This window comes from Oryza sativa, chromosome 12, assembly GCF_034140825.1.
Source record: "Oryza sativa Japonica Group chromosome 12, ASM3414082v1".
In the NCBI taxonomy this organism is placed as follows: Eukaryota; Viridiplantae; Streptophyta; class Magnoliopsida; order Poales; family Poaceae; genus Oryza; species Oryza sativa.
The window spans coordinates 4045754-4073037 of NC_089046.1; the positions used below are offsets into that span (position 1 = coordinate 4045754).

General features: G+C 45.3%; 2 protein-coding genes and 1 pseudogene across 5 annotated transcripts; 2 read left to right on the top strand and 1 right to left on the bottom strand.

Annotated features, from left to right (window-relative positions):
* The first annotated feature begins 3863 nt into the window (after positions 1-3863).
* LOC136354765 (uncharacterized) lies at positions 3864-5207 on the top strand (annotated as a pseudogene).
* A 6250-nt stretch (positions 5208-11457) lies between these two features.
* Positions 11458-14108, top strand: LOC4351668 (uncharacterized). 2 transcript variants are annotated; one of them, XR_010738664.1, is made up of 3 exons: positions 11458-12736; positions 12816-12944; positions 13614-14108. XR_010738664.1 is itself a non-coding variant. In XM_015764929.3 (2 exons), exon 1 carries the CDS (start codon positions 11525-11527, stop codon positions 12932-12934), a length of 1410 nt encoding a protein of 469 aa, XP_015620415.1. In that variant the 5' UTR covers positions 11458-11524; the 3' UTR covers positions 12935-12944; positions 13614-14108. The 2 variants fall into 2 exon arrangements, 1 of the variants encoding a protein (XP_015620415.1); XM_015764929.3 differs by having other exon boundaries at positions 11458-12944.
* A 1521-nt stretch (positions 14109-15629) lies between these two features.
* LOC4351669 (NAD-dependent protein deacylase SRT2) lies at positions 15630-20385 on the bottom strand. Of its 3 annotated transcripts, none has more exons than XM_015762927.3 (11): positions 20223-20385; positions 19328-19360; positions 18991-19226; positions 18841-18906; positions 18718-18763; positions 17664-17824; positions 17445-17574; positions 16960-17124; positions 16425-16552; positions 16212-16311; positions 15630-16121 (listed from the first exon to the last, which is right to left on the bottom strand). In XM_015762927.3, the coding sequence occupies exons 1-11, from the start codon at positions 20259-20261 to the stop codon at positions 16068-16070; spliced, it is 1158 nt and encodes a 385-aa protein (XP_015618413.1). In that variant the 5' UTR covers positions 20262-20385; the 3' UTR covers positions 15630-16067. The 3 variants fall into 3 exon arrangements, with proteins under 3 accessions (XP_015618413.1, XP_015618411.1, XP_066162688.1); XM_015762925.3 differs by having other exon boundaries at positions 18991-19240; positions 19328-19370; XM_066306591.1 differs by lacking the exon at positions 19328-19360 and having other exon boundaries at positions 18991-19261; positions 20194-20385.
* Positions 20386-27284: the final 6899 nt, after the last annotated feature.

The following is a 27284-nucleotide window of genomic DNA, read 5'->3' on the forward strand; positions in this document are numbered from 1 at the left end:
TCAAGCTTAGGGAGAGTTTTGTTAGCAGTAATCTTGTGTGCCACGGTTAGTTAGTTGATTAGTTATCTGCATGTTTCCGTTTTTTTTCTGAATAAACGCATGAGCTCACGTGTTGTGTGATAGCCATCGTGTGGAGTCTGTTATGAGGGTATCCGAGTTTAGCTTGTTGCCCGCGTCTTGTGCTGGGAGCTCGGATCACGTCGTGTGGTTGTGGGGATGGACGCAGCTAGAGCATGGCGTGAGAAGTGGTCTTGGTGGTTAGTTGTTTCCGTTGTATTCGTTCCTTTATATATGGAAGTAAACAGAAAAGCAGCTGAGTAAAGTGCTGCACAAAATTTGCTCTGTTTCCTCTGTTCTGCGAATTTGCAGGTTTAGCCACAGTACGCGTGCGTTGTGTTCGTCTGGTTTCCTGCTAGCGATCGCTGGGGAAATTCCTAACAGCGAGCTTGCGGGACGGCCAGCGGGCTCCTCCCCCGCGTGTGGACGGCCGGCGAGCTCCTCACCCGCGTGTGGACGGCCGGCGAGCTCCTCTCCTACGTGCGGACACCGGCGAGCTCCTCCCCCTGCGCACGGACGACCGGCGAGCTCGCGGGACGGCCGGCGGGCTCTTTCCCCGCGTGTGGACGGTCGGCGAGCTCCTCCCCAGTGCGCCGTTGCCGTCGCCGCCGCCCCGCGCTCTAGTGTTGGAAGGTGATGAGTGGAAAAGATGAAAGAGAGAGAGGAGAGGTGAGGATGACATATGGGGCCCACATGTCTGTGGTCCCACTATTTTCTTTTTGTGTGAATGACATATCGGCCCCACAATTTTGTTTATTACTCTTGTGCCAGATAAGCGACACGGCGACGACACGCGGGACGAAGACCGGGTCAACACCACCACGTGGGCGTCACGTCAACCAAAACCGCTTCCAAAACTACATAGGGATATAGTTTGCATCGGTTTTGATAGTTGGAGGAGTCAATATACCCGGTTTTGTGGTTGGAGGTCATGAATCATACTCAGACCATAGTTGAGGGAGTCAAAGTATACTTTTTCTAGATTGCTCAGTCTCAAGCGCCCGATGGGGAAAAAGGAAAAAGTACATCAAAGGTCCCTCAACTTGACATCAAAGATACAAAATCATCCTCCAACCGCAAAACCAGGTACGGGACGTCCCTTAACTGTCAAAACCGGGTAAATTTCATCCCAAGGCAGTATTGGACCTGGTTTTGTCCGACGTGGCAAGTTGACCGTGGTCTTTGGCGTTGAGTCAGCACGGGTTAGTTAGGACCACGTGCTCACTGTGACTCCGCTCACTCGCTCAGTGCTCACTCCTAAATTTCATCCCAAGGCAGTATTGGACCTGGTTTTGTCCGACGTGGCAAGTTGACCGTGGTCTTTGGCGTTGAGTCAGCACGGGTTAGTTAGGACCCCGTGTCCACTGTGACTCCGCACACTCGCTCAGTGCTCACTCCTCTCTCTCCCGAAACCCTAGATTGACTGGGGCGATGCGGTTGGCGACAACGGTGTACGATTTGGAGGCGGGGGTGGCAGAGGGGGCTGGCGACTTGGTGACCGGCTTAGAGCTCAAAGTGGCCGCCGACAACCTTGAGCGGGGGTGGCAGAGGGCGCTGGCGACTTGGTGACCGGCTTAGAGCTCGGAGTGGCCGCCGACAACCTTGAGCTTGGCGTGAAGCTGGCATAGTTATTGGGACCGGACCGGACCGGCAGTCCGACCGGAAAAAACCGAAACCAGGGGCGCTGGTGGGGACCTGAGGAGAAGAGGCGCTGGTGGGATGGAGAGAAGAAAATATGCAATAAAATGTTGTGGGGTGGGATTCGAACCCTCAACCTCCTCCTTTCCTACGAGGAACCCCACCACTGAGCTATGTTGGGTGTGGTGATAATAGTGCATATCTCAGGCTATATGAACCGTGTTGAGCCGACGGTTTAGCCGGTTGAACCAATCAAACTGTGAACCGAGGCTACGACCGGCTCAATGTCCGGTCCGGTTCTAATAACTATGGAAGCTAGGCGTGGTTTAGGCGTGGCAGGCCACCTTGGGGGAGTCGGCGCTCCGTGGGGCGGCTGGCGGGGGTATCGTCGGCAAGGATTCCCCCGCAATCGGAAGTCTGACCCGATTGGCAGGTATTCTCTTTCCTCTTTGTGGTTGCATGGTATCAATGGGATGCGGGGAGAACAATATTTAATCTTGTTAGATGGCTTTTGGATCTAGGATTTGGTGGAAGTTGGGAGTTATTTAGTCAGTGATGTACTTGATTAGGGATTTTTTATTCTATCTTTTGGGGAAAAGTTGGGATTTGGACTTGATATGCCTATGTAGGACAGATTGAATAACCCTAAGTCATTCTTTTATGTTGTTCTGCATGAAGGGGATGGACTTGTTGGACACTCTTGTAGTTAGGTTTCATATGAAGGGGGTATTCATTTTAGATGGGACTAAGAAGAAATATTGTGGTGGATCTGAGGCCCTGTCTTATATAGATAGAGACAAAGTATCATTGCCCGAGTTATTTGGACACCTACGTGATCATTGTAGTGTGATGTCTAGGACTTTGTTGCACTGGTTGTTTCCTGGTAGAGATTTGCAAACAGGTCTTCGTGCTCTTTCGAATGACAAGGCTTGCAAATTGATGTGTGATTGTACTGGAGAATTGGATGTGGCATATATCTATGTTGAAGAACCAGAAATTGTTGATTTATGTGATGGGTCAGCTGATAACAGTAATTATGAGGCAGACATGGAATTAAAAGTGGACAGTGAAGAGGAGTATGTAAACATGGATGTTGAAGTTGATGTTGGTGAGGCTACTGGTAGTGGGTGCAAGGGTAAAGCGGTTGAAGAACATGGTGAGGCTAGTGGTAGTGGATCTAGGGCAGAATAGTTCAAAAAGTTGCTGAGGCTGGTTGTAGTGGATCTAAGGGCAAAGCAGTTGAAGATAAGAGGATTGTGCTATACCATGATGACACAACACCCATTGCAAACCAGCCACCCTCTGATAGTGAAGCTAACAATGATTACATTTCAAGGGATGATGCCCAATTAGATGATGATGAGGAGGCAATAGAGATTAGGGATGGCAATTTCCCCTATGGGGCCGGGTCCCCTGCAGGGACCCGCCCCTACGAGGACGGGGACGAGTGACATTTTTGCCCCGCGGAGAGTCGGGGCCAGGGCCCAGCATTTGGGCGAGTGAGAGGCCGGGGGAGACATTCCTCCTGCGGGTGACCCGCAGGGACTCGGGGGTATATTACCCCTCAATATGTAGCCCATTATAGATTTGCAGGCCCAAAAAGCCCATCTAAAAATAGTGGGAATCCAAGGTATATAAGAAAACAGAAACTTAACGTACCTTATCCTCCCCCCGAGCCCCCCACACCGCTCTCTCTCGCCGCTTCAGATCTTGTCTCTCTCTCGCCGCTCTCCCTCTCTCCGCCACTCTCCGGATTTCCCTCTCAAAGCCACTGCTACTCTCCATTTCTCCGCCTCTCGTCGGTCGTCCTCTCCCCTCCGGTTGCCATGTCCCCTTTCCTCTCCCCACCGGTCGCACAACCCTCTGCCGCCGCTGGTCTCAACGCGGCAGTGCGCGGGGCGGTGCATGGGTGACGCACGGTGCGGTGATGGCGCACAATTGTGGTGGTGACGCGCAGGTGCAGCGAGCGAGTGGGCGGTCCGCAGGGACAGCAAGCGGAGCAGCGCAAGCGAGACTGTGAATTGCTGTGGTTGAATGAATAGATGTGTCAAAGTATTTGTGGTCATGCATGCATTTAGTTCATGGATGGAATGATGGATCATGGAAATATTTGAGTTCTTGCTGAATTTTTTATGATGTTATTCAATTACTTTTTTCGTGCTGATTGGATGGAGTGGCTACCTAATGCGGGGACCCGGTCGGGTTGCGGGGCCCCGAAGGGGTCGGGGACGGGGGCTGATTTGGCCCCGCATCTCCACTCGGGGCCGGGGGCGGGTGGAGAGGTCGGGGGTCAGGGGCGGGGCCGTTCCAACCCAACCCGCCCCCGACCCATCCCATTTCCATCCCTAATAGAGATAGAGAAACACTATAAGGAGGTTAAGATAAAGGTGAAGGCAGGGCAGCTAGAGGATCTTGATGATTTTTTCTTGCAAAGTCAGAGACCAGAAACAAGTATGGCAGGTGGTGTCGAAGAAGGATATGAGACCCCATATGCAGACAGTGACGAAGATGACTCTGTGGATGAAATGGGCAGTGATGGGGAGGTGGGAACTACAAAAAGTAAGCACTCAAGGTATAAGAAGAAGATAGGTGTCCCTACATTTGAATTAGGGATGAAGTTTAACTGCAAGAAACAAATTCAAGAAAGCCATCACAACATATGTTCTTGCTAAGAAGAAAGTCATCAAATTTATTAAGGATGATGGCAAGAGGGTTAGGGCAAAGTGTGATTGGGCTATCTGTCCTTGGATATGTCTTCTTTCAAAGAATTCAAGGTCAAACAGCTGGCATATTGTAACATTTGACAGCATGCATGCTTGCCCACCTAAGAGGGACAACAGAATGGTTACATCTGTAAGGATTGCTAAGAAGTATGGGAATTTCATCTTAGCCAACCCTTCTTGGCCCCTGGCCCACATGAAAGCAACAGTACAAGAGGAAATGTTTGCAGAAGCATCTTATGCCAAGTTGAAGAGAGCAAAATGGCTTTTCATGAAGAAGATGGATGCAACTGTTGGACAGTATCAAAAGTTGTACAATTATCAACTTGAGTTGCTGAGGAGCAACCCTGGTAGCACAGTGGTTGTTAACAAGGAAATTGGATTGGATCCCCCAGTGTTCAAGAGAATATAGATTTTCCTAGTTGCATGCAAGAAATGGTTTTCAAGTGGATGCAGGAGGGTAATTGGACTAGATGGTTGCTTTTTCAAGGGAGCAACTAATGTAGAGCTATTGTGTGCCATAGGGAGGGATGCTAACAATCAGATGTATCCTATTGCATGGGCGGTGGTAGCCAAGGAGAATAATGAGGAATGAGATTGGTTTATGGACCTGATTTGTAGTGACCTCAAAGTTGGCACATGAGATGGCTGGGTCTTCATTTCAGACCAACAGAAGGTAATATGTTTACTACTCTTGAGTTTCAAACATTCTGCTATTGAGACCTGAATACATGTTACTGACTTAAAAATATTCTTCAATTACAGGGTATCATTAATGCTGTGCGGAAATGAGCACCTGAGGCTGAACACAGAAACTGTGCTAGGCATATATATGCCAATTGGAAAAAACACTTTCCTGACAAGCAATTGCAGAAGAAATTCTGGAAGTGTGCAACTGTTGTGTGCCTAGGAATACTTAAAAAACTTAATATGTACATCAATGAATCAGCTTTCTGTCATGCAATTTGCAATGGAGATGACAGCTTTGAGGTTAAGCACCATGATCATAGGTTCACATTCAACCTGGAAAAAAAGGAATGCTCCTATAGATACTATAGATACTGGCAGCTCTCATGCTATTTCATGCATCCACTTTAGGACTAACAAGCTGGATGACTACATTGCTCCCTGTTACTTTGTGGAAGCTTTCAAAAAGACCTATGTCCATTGCCTTTAGCCATTAGAGGGTATGAGTGCTTGGCCTCAGGATGATAGGCAACCACTCAATGCTCCTGGTTACATAAAAATACCAGGCGGGCCTAGGACTGAAAGGAGAAGAGAAATGCATGAACCTCCCAAGCCAACAAATTTGTCAAGTCCAGTTGTGCCAAGCACAGTTCTGCAGGGTCAGTCCCAGATGGTTCTCAACCAGTGTCATCTCCAAGTCATCAGATGGTGCTGTCTAACACAGCAGGGATCCGACTATTGGCGACGTGATAATTCTCTTAGGGGCTTACCAAATTTCACTGTTAACACCTGCCCCCAAATTTTGGGCTTATCAAATTTCACTGTTAACACCTGCCCCCAAATTTTGGAGTATGATAACTCATCCTTCAAAATTATATTATTTTTGATCTCGATGACTCCAAAATTGGTCTTACTTTGCTTCTTCAAATCGGCTTTCATGAGCCGATGCTGTCTGCATTAGATGAGCTAGGCTGTCAAACTCGTGGCAAAAGAGTCTATCTCAGATAGGTGTAGATAGCCCTTGGAATGCAAGATCTGCTAGCTGCACATCGCTTAGACTCAAACTATAACATCGGCTACGGACATTACGAAATCTTTGAATATATTCCATAGCCGATTCTCCTTCTTGCTGTCGAACTGATATCAAATCTGAAAGTTTTATCTCATCGATGCCAGCAAAGAAGTATGTATGAAATTGCTTTTCCAGATCGGCCCAACCTTTGGTAGAATTTGATGGTAAAGAAGAAAACCATGTGAAGGCCGATCCAGTCAAAGACAATGGAAAAAAAATCTAATTTTCAGAGCCTCTTCACCCGATGCTTCACCACATCGCGCTAAGAATCTGCTGATGTGTTCCATTGTAGATATATTATCTTGCTCTGAAAAATTGGAGAAATCTAGAACCTTGTATCGCTGTGGCAATGGAACCCTACCAAACCACTCAGGATATGGCAGCCGATACACAGAAGTTTGTTCCTTGGGCTTAAGTCCAAACTGTTCCTCTGTTAATTTTGCAATTCTATTGGCCAAATCTTCTCCATACTGATGTCCTTGAATTCCTTTTGGCCGATATTGTTGATATGCCTCATCATGCTGATACCGATATGTTTGCCACCTGAGCCGATATTGTTGTTGTTCTTCAATCTGTCCCCGAGCTGGCGTTTTTGAACAATTAACTCATCAATTGTCCTTTTGATCAAATTTTGCAATGTATCTGCCAAAACTTCAGATTGATCGAACAAGGCACGATGAATTGCTTCATCTACTGTAGCTTGAAATGTTTCAACCATCGACTTAGGAGATTGTTCCTTCTTGGCATTGACTTCCTCTTTAGACATGTTGGGTGCAAAACTCGTGTCCCACCGGGCGTGCCAAATGTGTGTTGATGCGAAAACACACACTGGCCTAGAAGATCTGCTTAGCTCCAGTGCAGGTCCAAATGTTGGTGATATGCGGGCGTGTCAGTCAGTTTGACCTGGCAACTGACAAGATATACAAATTGAAGATCAATGAGCCGATCGACTGACAAGCCGATGGAGTAATTCCAGCCGATGCCGATACCAGCCGATTGTGATAGGGTTTTGAGCTATTGGCTATATGTCCAATGTAGATTCTGATACTTGAGTAAATAATGATATAAAGGCAATCGACTGATGATAGTATAGTATAACAATAATATAATCCAGTATAAACCAATCGGCTAGCGGTATGATATAATAGAATAAGCACTGACCTGAAGGTTAAAGTATACACATACACCGGCTGGAGATCCGATGTCATAAAATCTACAAGATTAGATAAACAATAAAGTCTTTGTTGTCATCGGCTAAATCCAATCTATATGCAATCCGTGTAAGCCGATGCAACGTCCAGATACCTCATCGACTGAAACCCCGATGAAACCCTTATTGGCAATCAAGAAGCGGGCTAGGGATTATGGTTCTAAGCACGACTTAGTAGATCAAACTTAACTGATGCAACACTAAGTATGAAAAGAAACATAATATCTAGTCAATCAAGCCCTTGACTGATTTTTTGGGTGGTAGATGCCTTAGCTAATCTAATCTAGTAAAACAATTTAGCCGATACCGGCAGAAACCCTAAAGCGAGAGAGCAGTCGTCTTCCCCCCTCCACCCCCCTGCGGGCTCGGGGGTGCCCCGTCACACCCCTCGGGCCCGAGGGGTTGGATCGCCCCGAGGCCCTCGCTCGGCTACCACGTGGCGGCCATGCGGGGGGCTTGAGCAGGCGGGAGCGCTGTCCGCCAGCCGCATTTATGAGCGGCGCACCAACCGCCCCCGTCGCATTTAATGCGACGTGGAAGGGCGTACGCCGCTCACCGATGGACGTGCGCCTGGCGACAGCCTTTTGACCAGACTGTGACCCGGCGATGGATGGATGGGACGGGCGGCAGCGCACCCACGTCCCGATTCGCGTCAGGCGGCGTGGGGGCAGGTATGCCCTGTCCCATCGTGCGTAGTGGGATGTCTTGCAGATTGCCATCTCCGATGCGCGTGTGCCCATGAAGTCGCTAAACATTTAATAGCGAATGATGGGGGATGTCTCCCGTGTCAGCTGGCGGGTTTCAGTGGGGACCACCCAGGAGTAGACGCGCAGATCGCTTCCGGCCCAAGGTACAATATGTGTTTTGATATAGGCAATGTGGGCCCCACTCCCATGGGGAGAGAGTAGGGGCGATGCATGTGGTATCCCCTTCATCTATAAAAAGAGGACCATGCCCTACGAGTAGGGGGACGTCTCTTAGAAAACCGGATTCTGGGAAGAGGCTGGCCAAGCCCTAGCTGGTACTCCCAGGATCTGAAATCTTTGTAACCTCACGAAGATCATCACACAGGCATGAGTAGGGTATTACGCTTGATAGCGGCCCGAACCTGTAAAAACTCTCTCGCCTTCCACCTCGCAAGCTTGATTCCGGCAGATTCATCTCGCTCACACGAGAACACGTTCCTCAGTATTGGACCTGGTCCCCCGGCCAAACTCACAAAGGGGGGGCTTACAGCCTCCCGCTAGAGAGGATCACCCTCCGACACACGGCGACGCTCGGCTCCTCATGGATGACGAAGCCCTCTCTCTCCGGTCAACCTCCCTTCTCTCCGGTCAGCCCCGCCATCCCCTTCATCGCCGACGACCCTCTCTTTCCTGGCAGCGAATCCTCCCGGCGGTAGCGGCGGCGGCGCGCCGGCTCGCGGTGGACGGTGGAGCGCGGTGAGGCGGAGGTCGGATTCACGGCGATGCTCGGCTCCTCCTCCGGTGCACCGGCTCGCGGTGGACAACGAAGCACGGCGAGGCGGAGGTCGGACTCGCAGCAGCGCTCGGCTCCTCCTCTCGGGTTGCGCTGACGGTGGTCGGCGTCCTCGCTGAGCGCCTCTATGGCTACGAGCTAGCGGGGGACGCCACCGTCGAGACGAAGCGATGCAACATAGCCTCCCTCGATAGGGAGCCATGGGAGGAGGAGAGGGAGGCACCGGAGGAGAAGGCGAGCGCCCGCGAGTTAGACTTCCGCCTTGCCGTGCTCCGCCGCAACCACGGCCTCTAGTCGGGGATGAAGGGGAGGACGATGGGGCTGACAGGAGAGAGAGGGGAAAGGGAGAGTTGTGTGACTGACGAGTGGGTCCCACGACGATTTTTGCACTGCGCTGCCAAGTTGGCATGCCACATGGGTAAAAGTGGCAAATAGTTAAGAAGCCACAACCTAAGAGGGGCAAGAAAATAAGGGCAAATATAAGAGGGGTATTTGGATAATTGGCAAACCTAAAAGTGGCAAATAGTTAAATTTCCACCTAGAGTGTTGGGCTTTTTTCTTTTTCTTCTTATTTGTTTTTGTCCTTTTTTTTTTTGGATTAGGCCAGTACCAGACACTTGGGCCTCAGCCAACACACATGTTTATTATATGTTTTTTAAATTCAATTCAAATTTAGTCTTTTTAAGTTTATATAGCTCAAGTTGATACACCTAAAATTTATACATGTAAAGTTTGTTGACTAAAGTTTTCACGTCTAAAATTTATAAACCCAAAGTTTTATATCTAATCAAATTTGGATTGTAATGTTTTCCAAGTTGTTTTCTAAATTTGTTCCAAATTTATATATACGAAGTTTGTACACCTAAACTCGATACACCAAATTTTTAAAGTTTATATTCTCGATTTAAATGTGAATTTTAGATTCAAATATTTTTTTATAAAAGATGTTTCTATACTTTATATCTGGAAAGTTTGCATTGTACATATATTTCTATATATAAAATTTATACGCACAAATATTTTTATACAATATGTTGTTTTTTAAACCTTTTTATTTTACATTAATTTAAAATTCATTAGGCGTGGTTCACATGATAGTATGGGACACAAATTTAGTAAATTGAAAATAGAAGATTATGTCCCATCCTGTTTAAGCTAGTTTATTTTTGAATGAGGGAGTATATTTTGAGGTGTCAAATTCTACTTATCGAAAACACAGTCTAACACCTCTCTCGAAGAACAAAAGTAAATTTCATAAAACCCCCCACATTTTATTATAAAAGTTGCAGAAACCACACATATTACACAGGTTTTATGGTTCGAATGTTTCTTAAAACTCCATCTTGATTTAAAATTCAGTTGTTTCAACATTATATGAAACAATAATTTTCAAAATAGTGAAGAGTTATACTGACAACCTTAATAAAGAAATCAACAACTAAAAGTTTTATATACATTAAATGTTTTAAAATTTTAAGAAAATAGTTCCTAAATATATATAGGGGTGATGTTTTGTTAAACTTAATAACCGTTTTGTGCTACTGATCATAATACTTAGGATTTTATACAACTTTGACTACTAAAACATGAGGTTTGTTAAAATATATTTACACCATCCTAAAATATAAGCACTTTATATATACTTATTATTCTTTTATCTTTTATTAAGCACTACGTTCGTTTCAAAATATAATAACAAAAAAACATAAGTATGCTAAAGGAGAGAAAAAGGACAATATGCCACTCCATTCGGTGGGTTTAGATAAAATGCCACCCAATACATTGCAAAGGATAAAATACCACTCAATAGATTATCTTTGGGATATTTTACCACTTTGAGGAGGTTTAAGACAAATATGCCCCTACTATGGAGAGAGAGAGAGGAAGGGAGAGAGAGCCGGAGAGGGGAGTCGAACGGCGCGGCCGTGGTCGCCGGCGACGGGCGGTGACGAGGGAAGAACGAGCGCCGTCTGTGCTCCCGCTAGCGGCGACGAGGAGAGGAAGAAGACGCCGGTAAGCACGCGAGGGTGGCACCGGAGGGGGTGAGCGCATGCGCGGGCAGCAATGGAGAGCCCTCCGCGTCATCATCGTCGCCTCCTCCTCCCTCCTGTCGGCATTGCCCTCCTCCCTTTTTTCCATCGCCGCCGTCTTCCTCCCCCATCGCAGTCGTCGTCTTCCTCCCTCATCACAGCCGCCGTCTTCCTCCCTCTTCGCCGGCGTCTTCCTTCCCCATCGCCGGCGTCTTCCTCTCCCATCGCCGCCGCCGTCCTTCCCGATAAACACTGCCGTCTTCCTCCCCCATCACAGTCGTCGTCTTCCTCCCTCTTCGCCGCCATCTTCCTCCCCCTGTCCGCCCATCACAGCCCACCCCCGTGCGCTCGCCACCTGCTGCCGGCGAGCATGAGCGTCGTCCGGGTCAACCTTCCGCTCCTCCCTCTTCCTCTCTATCCACAGCTAGGGGTATTTTGGTCTTAAAAGCTTACGAAGTGGTAAAACATCCCGAAAGTAATCTATTGAATGACATTTTATCCTTTGGAGTGGCATACTGTCCTTTTTCTCGCTAAAGGCAGACTAGCAGAGACTCTCCTGTCTTCGCCTTTCCCCATCCCCAAATCAAATCCCTAGCAATCGTCCTGGGGTTCCTCTCTCACAAGAGCGAGGATGGACTGCATCGACGAGATGCCAGACCTCCGATCTTGGAATCCTGACGATGAGGAGGAGGAGGAGGAGAAGGAGGAGATGCCCGCCGTCGTCGATTACTCCCCGCACCACCGCCGCCGGCCGTCCACCTTCACCCGCTGCGGCGTCATATTCGATACGGACCTCATCGTCCGCAAGCCCGTGGAAGGCGCCGCCACCGGTGGCCGGGCCAGCCACCGGACGAGCACGGGGTTCCCCTTCTCCGTGTCGCTGAACCTCGCCGTGCCGCCGGCGCTCTCCTCCATCTACCTGCACTGCGCGGAGGCCGTGATGCCCCCCACCCTCGAGCACGGGTATTTCGGCCGGTCCTCGCTCGTCGCCGCGGACGCCACCCACCTCCTCCTTCTTGTCGTCGTCCCCGTCAAGATTCAAGGCATGTACGACCACGAGTACCCGGAGGAGTACTTCGTCTACACGGCCGACGCCCTCAGGCCTTCGCTGGCCGACGCCCTCTGTCCTACGCTGACGCGCCTCCCCAGATTCCCCGACAACCGCCAGCGCTTGGCCGGCGACATTGGCATCTTGAACCACGCCGCCGCCGCGGGTGATGGTTTCAGCTTCGCCGTTGCATCTTTGCAGACGTTCATGGAGTGGCAATCTGGTGAAGGATCCGCGGCCATCCTGCACCTCCAGGAGATGGCCAAGCTCTCCGTGCTCCAATGTTCAGTTGGCAGTGATCTAGATGAGGACAACACCAAGAACAACGACAGCAGATGGGTTGTCAAGAACCTGGCCATGCCTTTTGACTCGCAAGGGGATTTTGGGCCGCGCCAATGGAAGAGCAACATCGCCTTCGCCTATGCCGGCAAATTATATTGGGCTGACTACGACGTTGGCCTTATCTACTGTGATGTCCTGGAATCTTCACCCAAGCTCCAGTTGATCAAGTTCCCTGTTCCGGTGAGAAAATTTGAGCTTGGTGTCAGTGGTCCAGATGACAACTGCGGGAACTCTGAGTCCTTCAGGACAGCCGGTGTTTCTAATGGGAAGATCAAGTTCGTCGATGTTGACAATTGCCGCGCCCAATCCTTCGCCGTCATCATCAGGACATGGACACTGCAAATGCCACAGATGGTATGGAAGTTGGATGATGTGCTCAATGTCAAACAACTGTGGGGGTCAGCATCCTTCAAGAAATACGGTTTGCATCAGTGGGTGCCAGAGTATCCTGTGGTGAGCTTGCTAGACCCACACATTGTGCACTTTGTGCTGCACAAACATATGTACCATGATCAGGTCTGGATGATCGCAGTTGACATGAGGGCCAAGTCAGTTAAATCATGCAAGAACTATCCAAAGGGTGAGAAGGAGGATGGATACAAGGGGCTGTCGTTCAACATTGATTTCATATGCAGCATGCTCTCGAAGTAATTACAATCAGGTAATGAATGACTTGTTGTTTGCCCTGTCAATCCTGTATGTACTTTTGTATGCCTGATCTTACTACATAATTTAGGGCTTTGGTCACTGCTAGTTACATCCTTTCCCATTGTCGCTCTCAACAATTCTGCCATGATTATAGCTACTGTGCCCTTGAATTTTAGGAACACAACTATGGGAACATAAGTTAGCCATGGCAACATGTATGCCACATGTATTGGAAGACATCACCATACAAGTGTCGATTGATCAAAGTATTTTTAAGCATCATCTTAAAATAAGACAGCACATATAGTCATATACTGAAATTTTGGTGCTAGCTTTAGTTCAGCTTGAAAATCAAACTGGTTCAGAGCTTAATCTTAACCTATTAAAATTTTCTTGGCTGATTAATGGCTTGCTTGGATAGTTGGATGTGGATATATGTATTCTGCTATACTTTCAGCATTAGTAGTTCACCTGGATAACTTGTAAAGAATCCTTCTCAATATTTGAACTTGTTTTCATATTAGCTAAATTTTAGAAATCTGCAGTTACTTTGTTACAGAAGTTTCTACAGTTATTGGAGATGTTATTTGTTGCAACAAGTACTTGGTTACATACTTACATGTAGATGGTAAAAATGATACACGGCCTGATGTTTTGTTATTGTCTGCAATTTGAATCTCAGGTCGTGATGGTAGGAAATATGTTGAATGAAGCAGGAGCATCCACCGATGTTACGCCTGACCGATCGTCCGTCCATTATCAACACAAGATTGGCCTCGGTTTATGATGTTGTGGACTTTGGCGGGGTGTTTTTGGTATAGACATAAGGTTTTGCATATCTTTGTGTTAAAATGGAGGGTCGTTAGTTTCTTGTTTGTTTGGAGATGTCTTAGGTTTACTGCTGATTGTGCCTTCTGCTTCGATAATCATCACAAAGCTAAACATGTTCCTAGTTGCTTCGTTCTCCAGACAACGTTTTAGAAGAAAAATTGGGATGTTGTGGCCGCCGATATTGGAACTAGCATTGCCTGTGTTTTGAGCCCTGTTTGTTTCTTTTTCTCTTCTGAACATCTGACATTGCTTTGACAAGATTCAATAGCTAAAGAAGGGCGAGTGGGCGACCATCAACATTCAGAACGATTTATTGAACAAATTCAGATACTTTGTCTTCTGGCCTTGTAATACTTGCATTGGTTATCTTCCCTGTTGTCCTGATACTTCATTTATCATAGCTGCACATCGAGATTGACTGGTCCGAATTCTCTGATCTAGGAACTCTGGATGATACTGGCAGGATATCTCCCGGTGACTTGGATGAGGTGCAAGTACCATCTACATCATCAGTTAAGTTGTCAAGAGTCTTCTTTCTGACTGAAACCACACAGATCTGAGCAGCTTAATGGCACAAATTAATGGCCAGTTTCTAAGTATTTCGAGTGCTTACTTCGAGTGCTACAGGATCAGTGCTTATTTCGAGTGTGTGGAGACTGATGCGGCAATGGATCAGTGCTTACTTCCCCATCCCTGGGAGCGAAAACACATGCCTGACAGAGTGGTGGTTGCAGGCCAGAACATGTTTTCGGAAGTGCTACAGGACAAACTTCGACAGCGCTTGTATGCTGATTTGCTGGCAGATTTGGAAGGAAAGAAATGCGCGTGTTTTCGACCAAAGATCGAGAAGCCCTAACCAGTTAGCAGAGGCTATCAAAGAAGAGATCTTAGTGTGGAAAGAAGCAGGCTATTTCGAGAATTGCAGTTCTTAGTTTTCTTTCTGTTGTGTTGACGTTTCCAGTTCTTTAGTTTGCCGGGCTGTGGTTCCTGCCACAGTCTAATTCGACAGCCTCCTGTCGTTGCAAGCGAGAACTACTTGTACTTTGATTTTTTTTCCTCCCAATCTTAATGAAATTTGGTCGCCGGTTCCTTCGGCCGACCCGGCAAAAAAAAAAAAAAAGTATTTCGAGTGGATCTTCATTGTAAATTCTTTGGGGGTAATAAGTGGTGGATTCGTATATGTTTTCCAAATATTCTTACACCGTTATATTGGTTTTATATTTCCAAATATATGTCACCGGATGTGAATCGCACGCGCACAATTAGTGGTGAACAATTATTAGATAGTTTTCATTAATGTGGACTTAGTCAGGTAAAATTTAGCAAAACATATAAAATAGGTTTTTGCACTAGCGTCGAAAACCACCCTTATTTCAATCAAAATCAATATAGGCCGTTATTCGTCCAATTTTAAAAGGTAACAGTGAAATAAATGGTTTTGTAGTTTATGGTATAAAAAAATGGACTTCAGGAAAAGTTTAAGGGCAAAAATATCTTCAACTCAAATTTGAAATTTACAGCTTGTTTTGCTCCTTTGAGCCCTGTGAGAAGGGTCATACTTCATCCGTTTCATATTATAAGTCATTTGATTTTTTTCCTTATTAAATTTAACCATGTTATTAGTACATGATAGATTCTTCTGTCGTGTGAGTAACTCTGTCCTGTGAGTAACGTATACGTATCCGTAATTCCGTACGTAAAAATACAACGTACGGTTACTAGTATAGTAGTATTCTGAAAAGGATCTTTTTGCAACGAAGAATCTGCATAGACTACTTATAAAGGCATAATCCTTTACAACGTAAGGACATGTTATTAGTATTCTGAAAAGTGAAAAAGACCTTTTGCAACGAAGAATCTGCAGAGATGAACAGGTGAAGAGCACAATAGACTACATGAATCCAAATATCCGGACCAGCTAGAACGTTTTTCAACTTCTGCTTAATGACACATTACAAGGAACTATCAAAGCATATTGTACTTCTTCAATGTGCTGATCAGTTCGGGATATCCATATCTTTGGAAACATTTGAATGAATTGTCACTGAAAAAGGTTTACACACTTACAACAACAGGGTTAACAAGGTTAAGGTTTACACACTTACAACAACAGGGTTAACAAGGTTAACTCCCTCATCTCATGCAAACAGGATGGAGATGATATTCTGCCCAGTTGAACTGAACTTAATTAGTTGCTAAAAGTTTCTTTCATTGTTTCGTCTTCCCTTGTGACTTGTTTGTTCTCCAAAGAATTGTTCTTACATGGAAACATGGTTTCCGACAAAGATGACTGCGCAGCACCAGCTTAACTTACGTTTGGTACAGCTAGACTTCCCATCTGAAGTATTCTGGGCAGTATCTGAAGAAGATGGTGGCATTACAGCAAGGGAGAAATGCAGTGAGTCATATGGTGCATTACAAAAAATAAGTATGAGATGAAAGTACTAACCTCCCCACATCTTGCATTAATTTTCAAGGATAAAATACTATCAGCCCTGGTCTCACCAATGGTGATCGCCGCAATTGGAGCATTCGCTTCATGTGCAAGCCTAGGATTGGATTTATCATCAATCTTTTGTTCTCATAAAAAAATGTTCTCAACAGATGATAACTAGGTCTAAATTTATACAAGGGGGTGGCTGAATAATATTTCGGGTGGTACCTTGCGAGCCTAAAAGCAGACATTGTCATTAGTGCTGAACCAACCACTAGAAGAGCATCACAATTTCTTGCAGCCTCCTTAGTGCTTTCAGCTCTCTCTTCAGGAACATTATCACCAAACATCACAACCTTCAAATATCAGAACACACGTGAACAATCACTTTAAATAGTGAAGGAAGAAAGTTTGCTGTTTTCCGAAGTGGTAACATGAGCTGCTGCCAAAATATCAGGAAAAAAAAGGGAATTTTGTACAGTGTAAGAGAAACATTGTCCGAAAAAAGAACTGCTAGAGATGCACACCAATGAAAGACTGCATGCATGCAAACCATGGAAATCAAGTTTGAAAATGGATTATATATTGGAATGATGGCCTTGTTTGATTATGAAAAATCAATGTTATAAAAATATTAACTAATATGGCCTGCTGTCATACTCCTCATTCAAACTGCAATAAACCAATGCCGAATACTTATACGTGAGATTTTTTAAAAAAAAATAACTAAAAGTACTCCCATAAGGTAGGAGAGTATTCTCACATCAGGTTTCAGCACTCCACCACATTGGTTGCAACTAGGAATATCAAAATCTTGCTCCCAGAACTTCTCATCAATCTCAATATCACCATCAGGTCGCTGCTGCATTCCGAAACTTTTGTCTGAGCCCGGTTGTCCTACTTCCAAACTGTCAATAGCTAGAGCCCACTGCAGATAAAGCAATATATATTATGCTTCGTCCCAAAACTGAAATATAGTCCATATTAGGGGAGTAAGAACCATTGATTCACTTGAAACTTTGATCAGAAAATGACATCATTTCCCTATACTCATGTACTGTAAGTCTGATTTATTGAACAATTATAGCATCAAATGCAAGAGTTCAGTTATCAAATATTTTAATTTCTGTCAACATTAACACCTATTTAATATTTTTTTTTTGAATTTCTGTCATATGTACAGCACATACTACTGATATAATGAACATAGCTTAAAGAAAAAAAAAAGCAACTATCAAACAGGCAAACCTTTGGGTTGAGGTCCTTGACCTGCTCCTGGAATGATTCTCGGTCAATGGATGTACCACAGTCTAAACATGCTACCTCATACACACTTCCATGCAATTCAACTGGCTTACTCCCAGCACGATGATGCAACCTTAAATACATACGTGAAAAGTGAAGGTGAGAAATAAATAACATTATCATTCTCAACTACGCCGCAATGACATAGATCCAGCCCATTACCTATCCACGTTTTGAGTAACCATTGAGTGTACCCGGCCAATTCTCTCCAGTGATGCAAGAGCATAATGGGCTGAGTTTGGTTGTGCTCTCCTGAACCTTCTCCATCCAGCATAGCTCCTAGCCCAGTACCGCCTTCGGGCTCGAATAGAACGAACAAACTCCTACAAATAGTAAAGTTGGAAGGGTGTAATCACTGGTAAGCTGATTTGGACAAATGAGGAGAGCATTAGGGGCTACTAGCATGATTTCCTACTGAACATTGGTACATATGTTGCAGAAACTAAGTTTACTATCAGAAAATCATATAGTATGATTCAATGACATCTCAAATTAAGGTTCATGCCAGAAAAAATTGAGACCTATATAGATCTGATAAGTGTTCCTTAACAGTAAAAGGTTTCTTTACTGTTCTTTAGGTGAATCATAATCTGAACCGAATTTTGTCAAGCTCTGGAGAAGTTGATGCAAGCATTCATGAACGAAATACAACATAAAATTGCAAAAACCACAAAACAATTGTCAAAAAAATAATTACATTAAAGATTAAAGCATGCCAGAGGATTAAAAGTTCTAGTAGGTCCATCAATGTTCCTTAATGATAGATTTTTTTTTTGTTTTCAATGGTTTCTCCATGTGAATTATTTTAAAATCGCCTGCCAAAATCATTTTTAAATCAGCATTTCAGTAAAGTATCCAGATAAGTTCTGCTCAGAAAAAATGAATACAAATATAACAGTCTGAACTTATTTTAAAAAAGCTCTTGATGTAAAGAAAAAACGACTAATGTAAGTAGCATTTTTTATGAGCTTTTCACATGGATAATATATGTCAAGAAACAGAGAGTGCACAACTTTGTTAGTCTTAGGAATGAAATTTTTTTAGAAAAAACACTGACTTAGGACATATGAGTTTAAAATAGCTCCATAATGAGAGAAAAATCTCCATGCACCTCTGTCAGAGAAGTAAAAAAGCATGATAATAGTTATCATTTGACACAAAGAAGTAAAAAAGCATGATAATAGTTGTCATTTGACAAGCAGAAGTAGGGTCACACCTGATGAGTAAGTGGTTTAAAACCAGAACTGTAAGCACCATTAGGGCTGCCACCAAACAAAAATTCTGCATGTTAGAATAGTACATAGAAACATGGCAAGTCTGGCAACTGGGTTAAGTGTACCTCCTATAATCAGGAATTCCTGATTCAGTGCTCATTCCTGCTCCAGTTAACACCATGAGTTTTTTACTGAAGCAAGTAGAAGATAGCGAAGTTAATCTCACTTGAAACATAGCTAAAAATGTTGAAAAATGTTCAAGGGCAGATTCCTACCTCTGATCAATAAACCGGTAAAGTAGGTCCACATCCTTAGCACTTGGAGGATCTGAATCAGGAACTATCTGTTTATCTCTTAGAAACTGGATGTAAGTTTCGCAATAGTCCTTAGGTGCAACAGCTGACGAATGGTTATATCTTGCTTGTATGGAGCGAAAAGAGCATATAAAATGGAGTTGTATTTTCCTTCTGTGGAGAAGTCCATTATTTACTGACGCATGGAAGTTGCATAACTGAGGAGAAAATCCTGATAAGTGACTGGTTTCAACTAGTTAGTGGAAAATTAGGAATTGTTAAATCATGCCAGAAAAACAGTTCTTCTCAGACAACTTGCCTTTATATGCTGCTCGAAGAGCACCTGTGAGACCTGCAATGATCTGAATTCCATTACACAGGTAAGTTGGTTGTTCCATAAGCCTCAATAGTGCCAATAAGAAAGATGCATATAAATAGAATAAACTTAATTGCACAGTCAATGACCAAGAAAGCGATCATAATTTGGAAATTATTCCAAGAAACTTGAATTACGACAGTAAAAGAATTACCCATAATTTATATTTCCAAACTAACTCATGGCCTGTTTAAATGTTATGCAAACTGTTTAGATGGAACAGAAATTCTGGTATAAATCATAATACCGCGAGTAGCATGGTGTTGTAGAGGTCCTAAAAATCTGCTGTGTAGCCTGTGTGAGCCAATATCGCAAGTACCACAAGAAACTGTCTAGGTTGGTTCACAGTTAGACAGGATTATCATAGAAAAATTACGGAGCTTTGGAACAGGCATACAAATTGTACTCCTACATGTTATAATGAAGCTAGCATGCTAGTTCAGTAGCTCCATCATTAGCCATTAGGAAGGACTAAATTCCTTTTCCATAACAATGCCATATAGAACATTCACTGAACTATGAACTTCAGTGATTCAGTGATTGCACCTCAGCTGAACGAAACATTTACGTAACTAATTTCACAAAGGAACAAAGCAACAGCTATTGGAAATGCCTACTCCAGGTTCTCAGTTGAGTCCTAATTCCTGAACCACCAAATTCCAAACTGCCACGGCATGAACCGCCTTCCAAAATCGTGCCCAGAAAATCTTGGGCGCCGTCGATTGAGTCAAGGCCCATCAAATCCCGATCCACTAAACCACATAATGACGTTGAGAAAAAAAAAAGGCCAGTTTCGATCGAGGGAGAACGAGAAAAAAAAATGGCGAGAAATTGTTACCGGAGCCGAAGCGCGCGACGCGTGCGCCCCCGCCGCCATAGGATCCTTCTTGGCGGGGAGGGTCGGGGAGGCCCTCCCTCTCCGGCGGTGGCGGCCGGCCGACGTGGTGCGTCGCCGCGAAGCTGCTCGGCGATTTGGTTTTTTTGTTTGGTGGGAAATAAACAAGGGCGACGTGGAGGGGGAAGACGAGACCAAGGACGATCTACTGCCACGTATGCAGATACGTCACTCGCGTTACGCAAACCAGGCCCACGGGGCCCAGCCCAGCCCAAGTGGTCAACCGTATGTATATGTATATCGGATTTTTTGTTTTTCCTTTTTTTTTTTTTTTGCCTGGAAGTTATTTTTAGGGTAAGTTTGGCATAGCTCCAACTATAGCTTCACCTTTTCTGAAGTTGGAGTCCAATCAAACGGTTTTAGAATCACCAAAGAAGAAGTAGAGCTGACAGCTTCATAACTCTACTTCAAACCCAACTTATGTAATTAAATGGGAGAATAGCTACTTTAGTCCCTAAAGTTTATCTGTAGGATCAGTTTAGTCCCTAACCTTTTAAATGGTCCAAAGAAATCCTTAACCTTTGTCATAAGGCCTAGAATAGTCCTTGGGTCCACCAAAATCATCGTATGAATATGTCATGTCATCATTCATGCAAAATTTATGATGAATTGTCCAATTTACCCTTACGTATATCATAGAAAAATAAATATAAGGGTGAATTAGACATAACCATAGAAAAAAATATACTTCTTTTTTCACCCTTTTGAGGTATATTTTTGCTCTTACATATACCATATATTTTTTTTAACTTTTTCCTTTTGTTTTTTATTTTCCTATGCGTAACGGTAAATTGGACAAATCATATAGATTTTGCATAGAAATGTGACATGGCATGTCCATGTGACGATTTTGGTGGGACCAAGGACTATATTAGCCCACATGACAAATTTAAAGGACTTGTTTGGACAATATGAAAGATTAAGGACTAAAATAACCCAGGAGCAAAACTTTAGGGACCATATTAGCTATTCTCCCTAATTAAATTTAGTAGTTGGAGCCCTACCAAACGAGCCTATTAGTGTTGCAAGTGACTAGAGAAAAAAAACTCCTATATTAATCCTAACTAAAAATGTCCATGCACATTTGTCACATTGATTCATCAGCTTAAAAGGCTATTTCGCATAGCTGCGCCACTTGCACACACTTTTTGTTTTTTTTTCAGTTGGAAGTTTTGAGATTTTGAATTGATTTTTTTTAAATTTTAAGATGGAAGTTTGAGGCCACGGTTTAAAGTTCCGTTTCAATTGATTTTAAGCTGAAAATTGTATGTGTTGAATAAAAATCTTTGATATTTCAGATGAAAGTTAGATTTTGAAATCATACTTTTTCCAATTCAATATGAAAGTTTGAGGGCGCAGTCGGAAGCTTTGTATATGATTTAAGTACAAAGTTTTTTGTTTTGTTTTTGGGTGAAAGTTTTAGAGTCAATATGAAAGTATGAGGGCACATGGAAAGTTTTGTATGATTTTTTAGTTGAAAGTTTCGTAGTATGTACGGGGAAAGGAGTGCGCATTGGGAACATGCACGTGCTAATTACTCCCTCCGTTTCACAATATAAGTAATTCATCAATATGAATGTGGAAAATACTAAAATGACTTACATTGTGAAACGGATGGAGTAGCAATCACTTGCTATAAGCTTATGGTCATATATAATTGAAAATCAGCTCGTAGTGCAGACGTAGAGAAACCATATGGTTACTAGGTTTTTCTGGGTTTTTTTTAATAGAAAATCTAGGCTGGGACTGATGTAAATTTTCCTTTTTAGCTTGAGATTCCCATCCGTTAGGAAAGCATTATTTTAGTCATTACTACTACTACATCTTAGAGTGTACTACATGATCCAAACTTAACATGTCACCCATTTTCTTCGTTATTTACTGCTCATATATATGTTATCTCCAATTAATCCAAAGATGCCCTAATTAAGACATACTAGCGCATATATATATATATATATATATATATATATATATATATATATATATATATATATATATATATATATATATATATATATATATAAAAGATTGAGACACTGGAACTACAAGTGCATGTGCATCTATATAATCTATACAATTGATCCCCACTTAGTGTAGTTAATGTGATTTTCCAGCCTTCTCATGCTTCCACGTCACCTTGATTTTTCTTGAGCGTTGGATCTAAATCGTGAGGCAATGAGCCATCCAGCCAACACCTTGGATGTCCCAGATCAATCTGTCCAAGCGCAGCCCATGTTCTCTTCTCCCCCAGCCCATTCTCTCATCAATCCAGCCCAGTATGTCTCCATCGTTCTGCATCCTATTCTCCAGAGCGAATGAGCGCTGCCAACAGCACTACAGCAGCGGCATTCCATCACAGCCTTCCTGCCTCTTCACTTCTCCCGCCTCTACGTTTCCCTTTCCTGAAACCGTCGGCTACCAGATTAACTCGAGCAACACCGATCTATAAAATATTAAATAGTGACGGTGGCCATCCGCACACACAAACCGACGAGAGGAACTGATGGAGCGTCGCTCAGTGGCCTAACTTCATTCGTGAGTCTAGATCTCCTAATGCATTGAGCGTTGCGTTTGTTCGATCCTGACTCTCTCTATTAGTCGATCAGTTTACTTTTATCTTTTATGAAGGATGCTTTTGTTTGATAACCTCGAAGTTTCTTGCAGGTCGTTAGTTTGTTTTCACTGTTTGCAGCAATCGATTTTGCAACAGCCGATTGATTTTTTTCTCCAATTCCTTTTTGCTTTGTAGGCCTCCGTTAAGATCAATGTATATCCCAGTTCATGGATCTGGACACCATCACCACCTGCACGGTTCATTGGATGGATTTATATGCCTTCACATGAGACTATAAGCGATCCGTGTTTAGGCGTTCCAGCAACTGATGCAAATATCAGAATGATCTGCTTCGTGTCCACCTAGCCATGCTTCGGTTCTTTCTTTACATGTTAATATTCTGTGCACAAAATGCACCTTTTCTTCTTTCTGATGGTAACAGTATTCTGAAATTTCTGAATCCATATTTATTAGGAGTATCATTTAGTTTGTTCTTACAACGTTCGCTTATCTCTATGCAATCCTCACTTTCAGGTCTGCATCAAACACAAAGAATTGGTGGTTTGGACTTTGGATCAGTGAAAGACTGCAAGAAGATTACCACAACCTTTTGAGGTGTTCCTAAATCTTGACACAAAAAAATGTGTTTTAATTGGCTAAAGTTCACTGAATAATATAAATTGTTCACTGAATAATATAAATTGTTCTTCGCTCCATATATTATATTGCAATTTGAAACCTTCAACAGTGTAAGCTACATGGTGACAGCATTTGAGTGAACAATACACTACATTGTATGTTAACCCATGAGCTGCATCCTTCTGAAGATTTAGCTAATTACTGTTACCTAAATTAAATTTGGAATTTTTGGGTCTCTCTATTCACCAAAAAAAAATTATCCAAAAAATCCATCTGTTTCTCTCTCTGTAGCATGAGAATGCACATATATTACCCATCAACTCAATTTTAAGTATGTCCCGCAGCAACGCGCGGGGTATCCTCTAGTTATACGTCGACAGAAAGACATCATGTGCCAAACACCTGCAGCCCCAAGAACCACAAATCGTCGTCTACATGCAAATTAAAACCCATAATCTGTCTTGAACCCACAGCCTGATTTTGATACCACCAAGAGTAAATTAACCAATTAAAAGCAGGTCATAGATCGAGATCGAAGTGGTTGTGCACGTGAAGTGAAGGTACTAGCTTAGGTAATCTAGTCTCTATCTCTTCGCTCATCTACAAAAGTCTCTCCAAATCTAACTCTACAAATACATATTTGGCTAACTCTCCGTCTAATTTGGCAAGTCAAACACATTGTTTACTCCAACAGCCTCTCCATTTATCCTCTCTATTATGAGTGTATGACAGGGGACCCACGTGTCAGTCTCTGCAACCCTTTCTTCTTCCTCATTCTTCTCCCCCCTTTTCCCCAAGCCCCCACCGCCGCCACCGCCCCATCTCCCCATCCGGCATCCGCCCATCCCCATCCGCCGCTGCCGCCGCATCGCCACCCGCCGTCGCCGCCGCTCGGGGCGAGCTCGGGTGGACGCGGGGTGGCCAATCGGGTGTACGTCGCCTCCTGCGGCGGCACGCGCGCGCGGGGTGGACACGAGGAGGAAGAGGTCGTGATGGGGTCGGCGGCGAGGGCGGTGAACGACCCCCGTCAAGGGCCCCAAGCTCGGGTGGACGCAGGGCGGATCTGGCGACGGCGCCGACGACGGCGGCATCCGGCAACGACGACCTCGGAGACGACGGTAGCGGACGGCGACCTCGGCAGCTATAGCGGATCTGGCGACGGAGCCGACGACGGTGGCGACGGTGGCTAGCGACGGAGCCGACGACGGTAGCTGGCAACGGCGCCGACGACGGTGGTGACGGAGCCGACGACGGCGGCGCCCGGCAATGACGACCTCGGCAGCAGCGGTGTATGGCGATGGCGTCTCGACGACGCCGGTAGCGGAGAGAGAAAGGGGTGAGGGGTGCCTGTCGGAGTGAGGCCCACAATTGGCTAGGCTATTTTGGCTGGCCAAATTTGGCCAGCTCGAGGAGGACTTTGGCCAGCGAGATGGCTTGGCCATCCAGATAGCCAGGTTGTTGGAGTGCGAAATTGAGTTAAAATTGCTAAAATTTAACTTGGAGAGTAGGATAAGAAGACTGTTGGAGATACTCTTGCTTTTTACTGTGTGTCATCTAGCTAAAACGTTGAAGATTCCGCGTTGCATAGCCAAGCAGCTTCATGATCCGGCTAGACCTGGTGCAGTGCACTACACGCATTACCTACTGTCATGCTGATGAACAGTAGATTTGGTGTAGTATGACTCTCTCTGTATTATCATCAATCAGGTCCTAGGCCGTCTTCTTTGTCCTATTTTCCCAATTTACCTTTTTCTTTTTCACTTTCTTATTTTCTAAACCGCTAAATGGTGAATTTTTTCAAAAAGAAATTATATACGCAAATTGCTTCAAAATATATATATATATATATATATTAAAAAACTAATATTTAATTTATCATGCACTAACGAGTTACTTCATTTTATCTGCGCGGTCGATTAGTTTCTAACACGAACAACCCAACACGACATTAGTGGGTACATCAACTCTAGCTAACTTTCTCATGAGACATTCTTTCTCTATAGTCTATACCGTGAAACTCAAGCCCTTGATTTGGTGTAGACTGACCCTCTTTGAAACACCTTATAAATTTAGGGAGCTTTTTAGCATCCTCAGCTATTTCAGTAATCTGTTCTACGTTAAAATTATTCTTTGGTTTTTTAATTATTCATTTTCTTCCTATCAGTTGGGCCGACGTGGACAGATTGTTTTGAAAAAAAATGGTTCAAATTCTTGTTGTGAAACTCAACAGTTGTAAATTCCGAAAATAGATCATATAACTACGAATTCTCATTAACCAGATAGTTTTCTTGAAATATCCCGCTCTTGGAACGACGAGCTGGTTTGGTTGGAGGCCTAAATTGGCCTTACCAATAGTTGGCAATTTCAATAGTGTTTAGTGTCTATTTGATTTGAAGCCAAATTTTGGCATGCCTAAGAAAATATGTCATTTCGATAGTTAACTTAGGCTATTTTGGCTTCAATCCGAACACAACTTTACCTTGCCAAAATTAACCATATTAAAACTTATCAAAAGATGCAGGAAGTACATAGAAGGAGAAACTTTCAGCCCTCGCGTCGCCCTCCCCCGGGCGGCTCGGGAGGCGACGCGCGCGCCACCGCTTTCCTCCTCGCCCTGCCCCCTCCTCCACCTCGCCGCCGCCCGAGCGGGTGCCGGCAAAGCCGCGCAGCCGCAAGGACGGCGGCGCCGGGGTCTCGCCTCGCCCTCCCCACGCTCGGCGGCTGGGGGAGCCGTCCGGGGCGGCGGCGGTGGCGGCCAGATCCGCGCCGTTTCCGGCCGGATCTGAAGGGGGGGTGGCCGGCGGCGGGGACTGACGGTGACGGTGGCGACGACGGCGGCGGACCACGGCGACTGAAGGCGACGTTGGCGGCGGACCACGGCGACTGGCGACGTCGGCGGCGGACCGCGGCGTGTCCAAGCCGCCACGGCAGGGACCTCTGCCGCGCCGTCATGGTCGTCTCGCTCCAGCCTAGCGCCGAGTGGCGCGCTCCGTCCCCCGGACCCGCGCCATCCCGGGCGGATCTGGATGGGCAGCGGCTGCTGGCGACGACCGGTGATGGTGGCGGCTGGCGGCGGCGGCTGGTGATGGTGGCGTGGAGACGACCGGTGGACCACGGCGGCTGACGGCCGTGGTGGTGATGGCTGGCGACGGTGGCGCCGTGCAGCAGACGGCGTGTCGACGCCAGCGTCAGCATATGAGGGCGGGGAAGGAGTTGGGCGGCAGGGAAGGAGGAGACCGGGAGCGAGCGTGGCATGGGCGGCGGTTGCGTGTGGCTGCGTTGCACGGCTCGGGAGGGCTCCGGCGAGCTCGGCGGCTGCGCGGAGTCGAGGCGGGCTCCGGCAGGTTTGCTTGCTGGTGGTGAGCCTCCTGCTCACGATGTGTGGATGTGGATGCGCTGACGTGGTTGGTCACGTCGAGGTATGACTGCTTGTGAGACGTCACGGTCTATTCCATGGTCGTCGACGTGGGGTGCTTGTGTGAGTGATGTGAAGACGCTGGCGAAAGCCTTGCCGTGCCTTTGGCCGGTTCGACGACGACGACGCTCTTGGGCGCCGTTAACCTTCTTGGAGACGTCGTCATGGCGTTCTTGTGGTGGGCGACACGCTCTTCGGTTGCTTCTGCTGATGAAGTCGGAGCTGCTCGCTGATGGGGTGTGGCGATGCTTGGCAACGATGACAAGTTGCAGTCTCTTCCAAGGAGTTGGTGCTGGCCGTGTGAAGGAAGTGTCTCTTTGGTGGCTTGGCTGATGTCCATTGTTGGATGTCGGAGCTGCTTTTCGCTCTGGCGACTTTCACGGATTCAGTGTCG

Coding starts and splice junctions, on each gene's coding strand:
- LOC4351668 (XM_015764929.3), top strand. CDS start 11,525: ATGGACTGCATCGACGAGATGCCAGACCTCCGATCTTGGAATCCTGAC.
- LOC4351669 (XM_015762925.3), bottom strand. CDS start 20,261: ATGGCGGCGGGGGCGCACGCGTCGCGCGCTTCGGCTCCG. Junction 18,764..18,840: donor GGAATTCCTGATTATAGGAG/GTACACTTAACC, acceptor GTTTGGTGGCAG/CCCTAATGGTGCTTACAGTT. Junction 16,553..16,959: donor GTGGAGTGCTGAAACCTGAT/GTGAGAATACTC, acceptor TGATATTTGAAG/GTTGTGATGTTTGGTGATAA.